This window comes from Octopus sinensis, linkage group LG25 (genome assembly GCF_006345805.1).
Source record: "Octopus sinensis linkage group LG25, ASM634580v1, whole genome shotgun sequence".
NCBI lineage: Eukaryota > Metazoa > Mollusca > Cephalopoda > Octopoda > Octopodidae > Octopus > Octopus sinensis.
The window spans coordinates 10,359,714-10,374,217 of NC_043021.1; the positions used below are offsets into that span (position 1 = coordinate 10,359,714).

The 14,504-nt window shown below is 39.8% G+C and overlaps 1 protein-coding gene across 1 annotated transcript in view; it reads left to right on the forward strand.

Annotated features, from left to right (window-relative positions):
* LOC115224227 (RNA polymerase II subunit A C-terminal domain phosphatase SSU72) overlaps positions 1-14,504 on the forward strand; it is a 51,558-nt gene that overhangs the window by 18,400 nt on the left and 18,654 nt on the right. Inside the window, exon 2 of the mRNA XM_029795010.2 lies at positions 781-924. Coding sequence (XP_029650870.1) covers positions 781-924 — 144 coding nt within the window. The remainder of the gene's footprint in view (positions 1-780; positions 925-14,504) is intronic.

Sequence of the window (14,504 nt, forward strand, 5' to 3'; positions counted from 1 at the left end):
CATCAAGATAAGGCAGGATGAATTCAAAACAATGTGAATATATAAGCATTACATTCGACAGAGGAGTTTTCTGAATGCTAAAGAGTTTAAAATGGGATGCGCAAGTTGCCATGTTTCAGCAGTCTAGAAATATAGGACGAATGCTGCCGTTGATTAGCTCCAAGGGGCCATCGCCTCTAGCTAGCTATGTGACACACGAACCTGTGTCCATTATAATTTTCGAACAGGGGAGGGCCGCCACTTCCCTTGCTGGTCAGGCATCTACAAGGGCAAATACCCTAAAAGTAATCTGCAGATGCCTGACAAGCAAGGGGGAGCAGCTGACCTCCATTGTTCGAAGGTTATAATGGACATAGGTTCGTGTGTCACATAGCTAGCTAGAGGTGATGGCCTCTTGGAGCTAATCAATGGCAGCATTTGACCTATATTTCTGGACTGCCATATTAGCTTGGTGATAACTAATAATATCCAATAGCGCTGGATATTGAGGCGATGGCCTCTTGGAGCTAATTAACGGCAGCATTCGTCCTATATTTCTGGACTGCCATATTTACTTGGCGATAACTATTAATATTTATGGTATAAATTTGACTAAAACATCAATTCCAAAGAGTTTCCAATAATTCCATAATTTCAATTACACAAATGAATTTATTTTAATTTAATGACAAGTTACTTTTGTTAAAATATTTTGAATTTCTGTGGCTTTTATTTTAAGCAAAAATAGTGAAGAAAATATAAATAAATTTTTCTTTTTCTTTTTGTTTTTTCTAATTACAGCAAGAAAGGTTTCAAAGTTCGTTCCTTTGGTACCGGGTCCCAGGTGAAGTTACCAGGCCCCTCTCCCGATCGTCCAAATATCTATGACTTCAACACAACCTATGATGAAATGTATAAAGATTTGATGCGGAAAGACAGTGAATTGTATCCCAGACCTGCTAATATTTTTCTCTTTTGAAGGAAAAAATTTTTTCCCCCTGTTTCTCACTCTCTATTATTTTTTCTTTAATTTTCCTTTATTTTTCTTCTCCAAATATTTTCCTTTAAAAGAAAAACAAATTATTCCCTTCAACCTACATATTTAGATATTTTAATTTTTAACCCTATTTTTTCATATCCTAAATTAAGTGCATATTTAAACACTGTTAAATTACTGGTATTCACGTGATATTTTTCATAAGCAAGTGTATGTGTGTGTATGCACATATATACATATACACACACACACACACACACACACACGCACATATCTTCTAATCATATATGTTATTTTTTAAAATTTAATTTTGCTTTATATTTTTTGATATTTTTTATTTACAGCTTTTGGACAGTTTTATATAAATATTTCTACAGCTATAACCTTATTTATTATTTTTTTTCCCCTATTGTAGTTGGAAGCTTGCTACATTCACTGCTCATCACTTACAACCTGAAATCCTTGTAAAGTTTACCAATCAGTGTTTATATGCCCCTCACAGCCCATGCACATGTATATTAAAAATATATATATATATTAGAGACAGAAGCTGTATTTCTACCGAGAGGGTGTTCTGTTAGAACAGGCTATACTGTGGTAGTTAAGTATTGGATTTTGGTGCAAAATACACTCTTGTTTACATTGCTTGTGGGGAGGCAAATCCCCTATACCTCCAGCACCAAGACTATGACCTTGTCGATGATGGAAGCCTGGCCCCTAGAGATAGCAGTGACTCTTCTCCACCAGTGATATATAGGTAAATAGTGTCTGAACGGATGCTGGTGTTGCGACTAGCCAGTTAGCTTGTTAGAAGGCGGCGCGCTGGCAGAAACGTTAGCACGCCAGGGGAAATGCTTAGCGGTATTTTGTCTGCCGCTATGTTCTGAGTTCAAATTCCGCTGAGGTCAACTTAGCCTTTCATCCTTTCGGGATTGATAAATCAAGTACCAGTTACACACTGGGGTTGATGTAATCGACTTAACCCCTTTGTCTGTCCTTGTTTGTCCCCTCTGTGTTTAGCCCCTTGTGGGCAATAAAGAAATAAGTTAGCTTGTTAGAAAATATATATTGACAGGCACTGTATTTATACCAGGAAGTATTATTTATCCCCACTTAAACATAAATACGATGTTAGAACAAAATATATATACATGCACAAACCAAAAGCCAATGTGAGACATTCTCTCACGGTAACTACCGCAGTATAGCTTGTTCTAACAGAACATCTGTGTTTAGATGGGGATAAATAATGCTCCTTATATCTGATGGTCTGATTTGCTTGACTTGTACTACTCAGCTTTTATGCAGCAGTAGGCCACTCCGTGTAAGGTCAGCTCAAAGCTCAATTGTAGCAGATATATATAAATGTTCTGATATAGTGCATATATAAATATTGCGTGAGGAATATTTGTTACTATAAACAAATCATTTGTGCAGGTCGTTCAGTAAAATCTGAACACTCATACATTGTCTTCGACGGGAGAGTTCATTATAAATATTGAAAGAGAACATCTGAACATGGCCGTTGCCAGTGCCGCCCTGACTGGCCTTGTGCCGGTGGCACGTAAAAAGCACCATCTGATCATGACCGTTTGCCAGCCTTGTCTAGCATCTGTGCTGGTGGCACGTAAAAAGCACCATCCGATCATGACTGTTTGCCAGCCTCGCCTGGCCCCTGTGCCGGTGGCACATAAAAAGTACCATCCGATCGTGACTGTTTACCAGCCTCGCCTGGCATATGTGCCGGTGGCACGTAAAAAGCACCCACTACACTCACGGAGTGGTTGGCGTTAGGAAGGGCAGCCAGCTGTAGAAACATTGCCAGAACAGACTGGAGCCTGGTGCAGCCTTCTGGCTTCCCAGACCCCAGTTGAACTGTCCAACTCGTGCTAGCATGGAAAGTGGACGCTAAACGATGATGATGATGATGATGATGATGAAACATACTGTATATATATATTATGTAGATGTAGATACAAATAATGTTAATATGATGGCAGTTTCTTGGTGTTTAATGATCACGAGGAAGTGCTGCATCCCCTTAATTGTTTATGTAAATTGATGCTGCAGGGCTTTCCTTCCAGCTTCTGGTTATTAGTTTTAAAGTGAGAGTCAGTCTGTGCAATCCAGTCCTATTGTTTAGACTAGGAGGTCTCACCACAGTTGATCTGTGTCCTAGGACAGCTGTGATGACCAGCAATCTGTGGGTTGTTTTTTACATTTGAGTGGCTTTCTCCTTGGTGAATTACCTTATAGGGCTGGAGAGCTCCACATGCCCTGGTCTTGCTGGAAGGGTGTCAAATAGGGCACCGGGCTGCCTGAGGGACTCCATCACTCCTTGGTTTTCCATAAGGGTTGATTCTTCTAGCAATGTAAATATAGATGTGAGGTAAATAGTCCTGGAAATCTAAATAAGTTTCTCAAATGCAAGTCTTTGATTTAAATAGCTACATTCCAAGCGTTATTATTTATCAGTTATTCTCCAGGGCATTCCCTGACTCATTAAGAGCGAAAGGAATGTTTTAATTAACTTGCTGGACTACAGAGGCATATCTTGATTAATTTCCATTAATTTGTATCACTGCTCCCCTCTCCTCCCACCCCACTCCCAGTATACAACATTTTACTTAATACTGATTTGCAGTGAATGTATCAAAGTATTGCTTAGTTCCATCGGTACCAAGTAGTTCATTGTAGTTGGTGTTCAACATTCGCACACTACTGTATGTATGTGTGGAGTAGAATAGACAAAAAGCTTTGCAATAATGAGGTCCTGAGTCTGAGTGTACTGCATGTCGCCATGGCAATCCTTGTTAGTGAAATTGAATGGGTGAGAATTATGGAAGCCCATCAAATGGACTGTGTCTAAAATTCAAAGATGCCAGCAGCCTTCTTATTATGATTCTGCCTCAGGTTTATATTTAGGGTGTGATTGTCTTAGTAATACTTTGGTCACTTAGACTATAATACAAGGAGGGGTGCTGCTCTTGCTGAAAGTTGCTGGCCATATATTCTTGTGCTGATAAGATTGATGATTACGAGAAAGGGTCCAAGTGCCTGTAAATAGACTCAGTATTGCTATCGTCTTTCCAGCTGCTCCCACCTACCCTTATATAATGTTGGGGTAACCTTTGTATCTCATCTATAGCAAGACACCCGGTCTTGTCCATCTATCACATTTTAGCCTTTACCTTCTCACTCCCAGATATTACTCCCCACTCCCTATTTAGTTGGGGTGCCTTTTCCCCCTTTTTCTTTATCCTGTTTTTATCCTTGTGTTGCAAGTTATTTGGCGAACCTCACTTGTGTTGGTGGCACAAAAAATAGACCCCAGTACACTCTGTGAAGTGGTTGGCTTTAGGAAGGGCATCCAGCCACAGAAAACGTGTCAAAGCAAGTATTGGAGCTCAATGCAGTCCTTGGACCCATCAGATCCTATCAAACTGACCAACCCATACCAGCATGGAAAACGGACATTAAATGATGATGGCCGAATGGTTAAGAAGTTCACATCTCAACCACAAGGTCCCAATTTCAATCCCACTGCATGGTATTTTGGGCGAATGTCATTTACTATAGGCTCTGATTAACCCATACCCTATGAATAAAATAGGGTTGACGGAGACTGTACTGAAGCCTGTCAGGTGGATCGTACATGTAATTCAAAGATACAACATTGTCGCACAGTCGTGATCTTTCTGCTAGAGATTTACATTTAGCCAGATGTGTCTGTTTCGATTCTTGGTGGCATGTTGGATCCTTAAGCAAGACACTTTATTTCACATTGCTTCAGTCCACTCACCTGGCAAAAATGAGCTGCTGCACCTGCAATTCAAAGGGGCCAGCCTTGTCAAATTCTGTGTCATGCTGAATCTCCCTGAGAACTATATTAAAGGTATGCATGTCTGTGGAGTACTCAGCCACTTGTACATTAATCTCACGATCTGGCTGATCCATGGATCGGATCAGCCGGAACCCTTGTTGTCATAACCGACTGAGTGCCCAACCAGATGTATCTGTGGAATACTCGGCCACTAAATGTTAATTCACTGAGCAAAGTAAAGTGATTCACATGAGTGAACAATTGAAACTTAATTGTCAGTTGATGGAGATCCATCAGTTGTGTGTGTGTGATATTGAAAGCATATGTTTAAGATTGTGACTATCAGCCTTAACCATTTTCTTATGTAGCCTGCTTTACTGAAAATCGTGGGTATAAACTCATGAATTTGTAATCAGGGTGTAGGAACAGCCTTTTGAGTTGATTTGGTTGATGGAAACTGAAAGAAACCTGTCATATATATATATATATATATATATATATATATATATATATATATATATATGAGACCCCCTTCGGTCACGACACAGACCATGAGATTGCACCTAGAAAGTTACCTTCCGAGGCACAAGTCCGGGCAAGGTTGTTTATGGAAGACCAGCAGTCGCCCATGCATACCGGCTTCCCCTCTCCACGCCACCAGTGTTATCCAAGGGAGAGGCAACGGCCGATACAGCTTGGCACCTGTGATGTTGCAACTCATTTCTACAGCTGAGTGAACTGGAGTAATGTGAAATAAAGTGTCTTGCTCAAGAACACAACAAGCAGCCCGGTCCGAGATTTGAGCTCACAACCTCACGATCGTAAGCTCGATGCTTTAACCACTGAGCTATTCGCCTTCACATATATATATATATGGCATGGCTGCCCAGATTCCAATTGTTTGTTGTGGGATGGTTTCTATAGCTGGGTATCCTTCTTAATGCCAACCACTTAACAGTGTGTGTTGGGTGCTTTTTTTTGTGCCACCGGCATGGGTGCATTTACACAGCACTGGCACTGGTGCATTTTATGTGGCACCGCCACCTGAAAGGTCAAACCTGTATGTTGGGAAGACACCGATTTTTCTTAGTTTAATATGTCTTATTAAGTACAGCAAATCGCTACATCTTCTGGTCCCTTGTCAGTTCCTCAGTGAGGCTCAGCGTTCAAAGATCCTTTCTCACCACTTCGTCCCATGTCTTCCTGGGTCTACCCCTTCCACAGGTACCCTCCGTGATATATATATATATATATGCGTGTCTGTGTTTGTCTCATGCCAATGCTTGACAACCAAATTTTTTTTTAATGTGTCTGTAACCTAGTGATTCAGTGAAAGAGAATGATAAATTAAGATCAAGCTTTAAAAAGAGAAATTAAGTACTGGGGTCAACTAGTTCAACTAAAACCCTTCAAGGCAGTGCCCCACCATGGTCACTGTCCATTAACTGAAACAAGTAAAGGACGAAACAATATTTACCAAAATGATGTGTAAACTGTGTAATGAAAATGTTCAGAAATCATTGTAGATGTTGAAGGTCAACTATGTGTTTGTTATTTTTTAGTTGTCTATATTATTATTAAGGTAACGAGTTGGCAGAATTGTTAGCATGTCGGGTAAAATGCTTAGCGGTATTTCGCCCATCCTTACATTCTGAGTTCAAACTCTGCCAAGGTCGACTTTACCTTTCATCCTTTCGGGGTCGATAGAATAAGTACTGGTTGAAGACTGGGGTCGATGTAATTGACTCTTCCCTCCCCCAACATTGCTGCCCTTGTGGCAAAATTTGAAACCATTATTATTATTATATTATTATTATTATTATTATATTATTATTAATAAGCTGGTGAGCTGGCAGAATTGTTAGCACACCAGGCGAAATGCTTAGCAGTATTTTGTCCATCTTTACGTTTTGAGTTCAAATTCCACCCGAGGTTGACTTTACTTTTCATCCTTTCGGGGTTGATAAAATAAGTACCAGTTGAGCACTTGACTTGATGCAATCGGCTTAACCCCAACCCTAAACTTGCTGGCCTTGTGCCAAAATTTGAAACCATTATTATTATTATTATTATTATATTATTATTATTATTAACGATGTATAAGGTGGTGAGCTGGCAGAATCATAAGGATGCTGGGCACAATGCTTAGTAGCATTTTGTTTGTCTTTACAAACCAAGTTCAAATTCCACTAAGGTTGACTTTGCTTTTCACCCTTTCAGGGTCGATGAAATAAGTATCTATCAAGTACTGAGAGGTCAGTGTAATCATCTAGTCCCCCTCCCCCGCAAATTTCAGGCTTGTGCCTTTAGTAGAAAGGATTGTTATTAATGGTGTTGGTATTCAGTTGTATCAGCCGTTCAACGGTTCACATCTTACTGGCGTCGGTTTAAGATGTGGCTTCTATTGAAAAGTGAGTGTCCTGCTGGAGAATGACTACTTGGTGCTACTACCGCTACTACAGATATTATTACAGGGCTTCAGATGGTACTTTGTGTAACTTTTAACAATCTTACTACTATAACTACTACTACTACTACTATTTGTTACTTCTACACTTTGAAAGAAAACCCTGGATTTTTTAAAATCTAACCACACGGACTAAGAACGACCATTTGTATAATTGAGAGGGATCAAAAAGTACCAACACAACAACAACCATGACCACCACCACCACAACAACAAGTCTTTCAGATCAAATGACAGTGATCTGACTAAGGTAAGTGAAAATGTGTTCAGGTGGAGTAACATATAGATCAGGACTTAAACTATTTAACAGTTCAGTGTGAACTTGTTTCTTGTTGGTTCTGTAAACCCCCCCGACACCCTCACCTTCGTTCCTTACCGTTAAACTTGCTATGGAATTGATAAATGCCAATAATAGTAATCTGTTTTGTTTTATATTTTAGGGATATCTTTCATAGTATTTCTCCTCTTATATTTTGGGCTGTCTTTCATAGTGTTACTTCTTTGAATAACTATTTTTCCTGTGGTCTATGATTCCTGTGTTTAATCCCTTTTTTTCTTCAATGTAGGTTAAAGGATTTTATTTGGTTACATTATTTGTTGTTTGTGGTTAGTCATGCCTGACCTCAGCCTTTCGTTAGTATTTTCTAGCTTTGATTCACAGCCACCCTAGTCAGTCTCTTTCCACTTATGTTCCAAATCATGGTCAGTTTCTTTCCCCCACTTAGATCCAAAGCCCTAGTTATCTGTTCCTCTCTTTGTTTTCAGCCCCTGGTCAGTCTATTCTTTCATTTGTTCAAAACCTCCCTTAAGGTCAATCTTGTCCCTCTTCAGTTTACAACCTCAAGCCAGTTTTATCCTTCCATTGTTGACAGCATTCAGTTCTTTTCCTTCTTTAATTCACAACCGACATGTCTTCACTTCTTTGGTTCAAACCCCTCCCTCTCTGTCAATTATACCCTTCCTGTTTCCATTATTGGCCATAATGATGGGCTGCTGCACAGTTTTGGTCTACCAAATATCACTCTCAATACCCTTTATACTACTCCCACTACCTTTGTTGAGGGGATCTTGCAAGTTACTCAGCGACCTCATTGATGCTGGTACCATGTAAAAAAGCATCCGGTACACTGCAAAGTGATGGGCGTTAGGAAGGGCATCCAGCTGTAAAAATCAAACCAAAGCAAACAGTAGAGCTTGGAGTAGTCTTGTCTTACCAACTGCTGTCAGACCGTCCAATCCATGCCAGCATGGCAAATAGATATTTTATATGATGATGATAGAGGCATGGTCAACTTGATTGCTGGGAGTTATAAACCTGAAGTCACGTGATTGCCTAGTCTCAGTATATATACGGAATTTATCATTAGTTAATCTATGGCTGACAAAAATGTGTTTTTTACATTTTAAAATAATAAAGCAGTCAAGGTACAAACTACTCATCATCATCATCGTTTAGCGTCCGCTTTCCATGCTGGCATAGGTTGGACGGTTCAACTAGGGTCTGGGAGGCCAGAAGGCTGCACTAAGCCCAGTCTGATCTGGCAATGTTTCTACGGCTGGATGCCCTTCCTAATGCCAACCACTCCGTGAGTGTAGTGGGTGCTTTTTACATGCCACCGGCACAGGTGATTAATATGAAAATCACATTGACTTTGAAATCACATTGCCTTATTGATAGCTTGGTTTAATTATGGCCCTTCCTAACACCAACTACTCCAGAATGTAGTGGCTGTCATAGAATCCACTGTTGGTATTCTTAAACAAGGATGTTGTTGACAGTGTCTTCAAAGAGATAAAAGTTGTGTTGATGTGGACCCATGAGGTATGAGGTGAGTAGAAGCGATTTGAGACAGAACAACTGGGATTGTAGGTGAGTGGGGGTTGCAGGAGTATGTTCAAAATTTCTTCAGTAGACACTTTTCAAAATGTCAGATAAATAAAAGGTGTGGCAAGTTGGTAGAATGCTTAGTGGCATTCCTCTAAGCTCACGGTCTGAGTTCAAGTTCCACCGAGGTCAACTTTGCCTTTCATCCATCCTTTTAGGGTCAATAAAATGAAATAAGTATCACTTGAGTACTGGGGTCGTTATAATTGACTTGGCCTTGTGCCAAAATTTAAAACCATATAGATAAAAAAGGGTCCTTATTAGCAAATCACATATGTATAACACTGCTTTGATATTAGAGTGGCTGTAGTGCTACTAGACCATTCAAATTAATTAATTAAAAATTGATTAATTAAAAATTCATTTAGCAACACATTTTGTGGTCAGTGCTGGTGACGTGTAAAAGACACCCACTACATTCTGGAGTGGTTGGTGTTAGGAAGGGGCATCCAGCCATAGAAACCAAGTCAAAACAGACTGGATCCCAGTGCAGCCTTCCAGCTGTTGTCCCCCCAACATCGCTTGACAACTGATGCTGGTGTGTTTACATCCCCGTAACTTAGCGGTTTGGCAAAAGTGACCGATAGAATAAGTACTAGGCTTATAGAATAAGTACTAGGCCGAAAGAATAAGTCCTTGGGTAGATTTGCTCGACTAAAGGTGGTGCTCTAGTAATGCCACAATCAAATGGCTGAAACAAGTAAATGAGTATATATATATATATATATATATATATGTGTGTGTATGTGTATGTATATAATGTGTCTATTTGGGTCTCCTTGTCTTGATTTTGTGTGATAGTTTTAAATGACAAGCAGTGTCTTTATTCCCAATCTTCCATGTAAACATGTGACCACAGGGAAATATTATGTTGCTTGGAAACAGGTGAGGGTTGGTGACAGGATGGGCATCCAGCTATAAAAGTTCTGCCTCAGTAAACTCCATCTGACCCATGCAAACATGGAAAAGTGGACATTAACCTTATGGTGCCATATTTCTGTTGAGATGCTCTGTGTTTCTTTCAATTACTTTAAATATAACAAAGAATTTAGTACAATAACTTAATTATCATTAAGCTAGTGTTAGGAACATAAATTGTGACTAAGGTTTGGGGGAAGACTTTAATTTGGAACTTTTGAAAACAAGACTTTTGTACTACTGTTCCAGAGGCAGTTTCAGCCAGGTTGGTATCAAAAGGGTCAAATATAACAAAGAATTTAGTAAAATAACTTGTTTATCATTAAGCTTGTGTGAAGAACATACTGCAACTAAGGTTTGGTGGGAGATTTTAATTCAGAACTTTTGAGAACAAGATATTTGTACTACAGGGCCAGATGCAGTTTCAGCCAGGTTGCTATCAAAAGGGTTAAATATAACAAAGAGTTTAGTAAAATAACTTATCATTACGCTAGTGTTAGGAACATAAATTGTGACTAAGGTTTGGTGGCAGATTTTAATTCAGAACTTTTGTACTACAGAGCCAGAGGCAGTTTCGGGTGGGTTGATATCAAAAGGGTTAAAATGATGATAATGACAACCCTTGGGTATTTTGTAAGCAGGAGATACAGCTTCTGACTGGTGAACACTTTCCTTAATCATTGGGTATTTAATGATCAGTATACACACAACTCTTACTCCATGTGTATATTGTCACCAATAGACATGTAGCCTTCTTTTAGTCTTAGTCTTTTGTAAATTAATAAGTGCATAGCTTCCTTAGTTACATAGTCTGCTGTCTGTCTTAGTTTAGTTTTTAGGTCCTTGTTCAGCATCGGGGAGATATAATGGAATATAATATAGCTGCACCTGAGACAATGAGACTACATTCTTAACAATTTCTACTACATTTGTCATCTTTGTCATTATTTTCATGTCCTCTTCTCCATGCTTGCATAGGTCAGACTGAGTTTGAGACATTTTCTAAGGCTGGGTGCCCTTCCTGTCACCAACTTTCACTTGTTTCCAAGCAAAGTAGTACTTCCCTATGTCCAGGTGTTCTCGCAGAATATCGAAAATGAATGATGCTGCTTGTTTGACAGTACCACCCATTTGCAAGTTTGTTGGTATGTGAAGACAAGGCGATACACACATGCATACACACACATGATGGGCTTCTTTCAGTTTCTGTTTACCAAATCCACTCACAAGACTTGGGTCAGCACTGAGCTATAGTGGAAGAAACATTGGTACACGGGGCAAGAGGCTTAGCAGTATTTCTTCCATCTTTAGATTCATCATCTTCATTTAATGTCTGTTTTCCATGCAGGCATGGGTTGGATGGTTTGACTGGGGACTGGCAGCCAGGAGGCTGCACCAGGCTCCAATCTGATCTGACAATATTTCTACAGCTGGATGCCCTTCCTAATGCCAACCACTCCGAGAGTGTAGTGGGTACCACCAGCATGGAAGCCAGTCAGGCAGCACTGGCATTGTCCACATTTGGATGGTGTTTTTTTATGTGCTACCGGCACTGGAGCAGGAGGGTGGGGGTCGAACTGACCACATTCGGATGGTATTTTTTACATGCCACTGGCATGGGCAGCCAGTCAGGCTGCATTGGCCACGACCCACACATGAATGTTGCTTATTGTGTGCCACCAGAATGGGAACCAGTCAGGCGGCACTGACATCAGCCACAACTACAATTGCCATTTTGATTTTGCAAATTCCGTTGAGGCCCACTTTGTCTGAATAAAAGAGTGTTCAAGTTGACCAATGCCCTATGAGTGAAATAGGTAACTGGAAACTTCATGGAAGTCCATCATGTGTGTGGTGTGTGTACCATACTTTAACCTCTCGTCCCCTAGCATAAAGTAGACCCTCCGTTCCACCTCAAAGTTCAGTCTTGTGAGCTACACAGGGCAACCTCAGTAGTGCTGTTTGTGCAAGTAAAACACTTGGTACATGTTGGAAAGTGGTTGATACTAAGGAGGGCACCCAGTCTTTGAAACCATGTTGAAGCAGACACTGGATCATGGTGCAGTCCTTGGACCCATCGGATTATGTCAAACCAGCTAATAATCCATATCAGCATGGAACATGGATGTTAAATGATGATGATGATGATGATGTTGTGCATATTTTATTATTTATCCGGTTATGCTGCATACATGAATTCTCGTGGCTCTCTGTCACCACCCAATTCTATTTGAATTGGGGAGCTTGAGTTATGGTGAATCTTTCTTTCATTAGCTGATTACACAATCATGGAGACTGTTCCTATGGATATGTTGCAGTTACTCTCGATGAAGAGCTTGGTCGAACAAAGCCTTGAGAGGGGATTTGGTAGACAGAAACTGAAAGGCAGCGAGCTGGCAGAAACGTTAGCATGCCAGGCGAAATGCCTAGCATTATTTTGTCTGCCGTTACGTTCTGAGTTCAAATTCCGACGAGATCAACTTTGCCTTTCATCCTTTCAGGGTCGATTAAATAAGTACCAGTTACACACACTGGGGACAATATAATCAACTTAATCCGTTTGTCTGTCCTTGTTTGTCCCTTCTGTGTTTAGCCCCTTGTGGGTAGTAAAGAAATAGGTATTTTGTCTGCCACTACATTCTGAGTTAAAATTCCGTTGAGGTCGACTTTGCCTTTCATCCTTTTGGGGTTAATAAATTAAGTACCAGTTATGCACTGTGGTTGATCTAATCGACTTAATCCCTTTGACCTTGTTTTTCCCCTCTATGTTTAGCCCCTTGTTGGCAATAAAAAAAAAAAAACTGAAAGAAGCCTATCGTGTGTGTGTGTGTTTGTCTCCCACTACTGCTTGATGTATTTACATCCCCGTAACTTAGCAGTTTGGCAAAAGAGACCAATAGAATAAATATCAGACTTAAAAAAATTAGTACTGGGGTTGATTCATTCGATTAAAAATTCTTGAAGGCTGTGCCCCAGCATGGCCACGGTCTAATGACTGAAACAAGTAAAAAGTGATGTATGCTTTGTTCAATTGACAATTAGCCTTTCCCTTCTTTGGCTGTAGTTCTTCTGTAGTAGACTGTTAGATATGGCTGAAGACTTGGTCTTTTATTCAATTGTGCTATATATCTGGAAATTTGCTGGTTCTTATCAAGCTTCCTTTGCTGCTGTTGGATCTTGGTGGCTAATATGTTTCCTGTTGAAGAATGTGCAACATATTAAGAGATATCACCATTTTTAAACCAAACATTTGAAATGGAAAAAAAAAGTACATATTCTTGGATAAATGACTGTTAGGTAGCAACATTAATGTAGTCCAAGTCGGGATAGATCTAGCAGACTTAGTGTATCTAGGACTACATTATCCAATGTGTCCACCCTTTTTAAAGACAGTAATTGAGATACAGTTAACGATACTTGCTAGGTCTCAGCTTGGGCCTACCTAACACACATTCTGAGCAGACTAGGTTATTTAACATTTAAACCTTGTGTGTGTGTGTATGTGTGTATATACATATATATATATATGTATATACATATATATATATATATATATATATATATATATATATATATATATATAAAAAGGTGGCGAGCTGGCAGAAACGTTAGGGCGCCAGGCGAAATGCATAGCGGTATTTTGTCTGTTACGTTCTGAGTTCAAATTCCGCCGAGGTAGACTTTGCCTTTCATCCTTTCGGGGTCGATAAATTAAGTACCAGTTTCGCACTGGGGTCAATGTAATTGACTTAATCCCTTTGTCTATCCTTGTTTGTCCCCTCTATGTTTAGCTCCTTGTGGGTAGTAAAGAAATATATATGTACACACATGTGTTGAAGGCAAATGGCTTAGTGAGTAGGGTATTTGGCTGTCAATCATAAGGTCATCAGTTCGATTCCCATTGGAGCATTCTGTCCTTGAGCACTTTATTTTATATGTTTCTCCAGTTCACTCATCTAGCAAAAACGGGTAGTACCTGTATTTCAAAGGGCCAGCTTTGTCACATTCTGTGTCATTCTGAATCTCCCTGAGAACTACGTTAAGGATAGACGTGTCTGTAGAGTGCTCAGCCACTTGCACGTTACTTTCACGAGCAAGCTGTTCCGTTGATTGACTCAACTGGAACCCATGTTGTCACAACCAATGCCAGTTATTTAAACCAGCCATATCTGGCCGAATATTCTACCTGATCCATGTTCAAACTGGCCAGATCTGCACTTCAATGCCTATCCTACAACGTCATTCTAAAAATAAACAAGCATAATCTCAAAATCTGAAGCTACAAGATAATGGCATGATAAACACAAAACTGTGAATAAATAATGAATAAGCATTACAATTGACAAAGTAATCTAAATGCTAAAGGGTTAAAGAAAAGTGTACTCAATTACAGGAAATACCATTTTATATTATAAATGGTGGGTATAGATGTAAC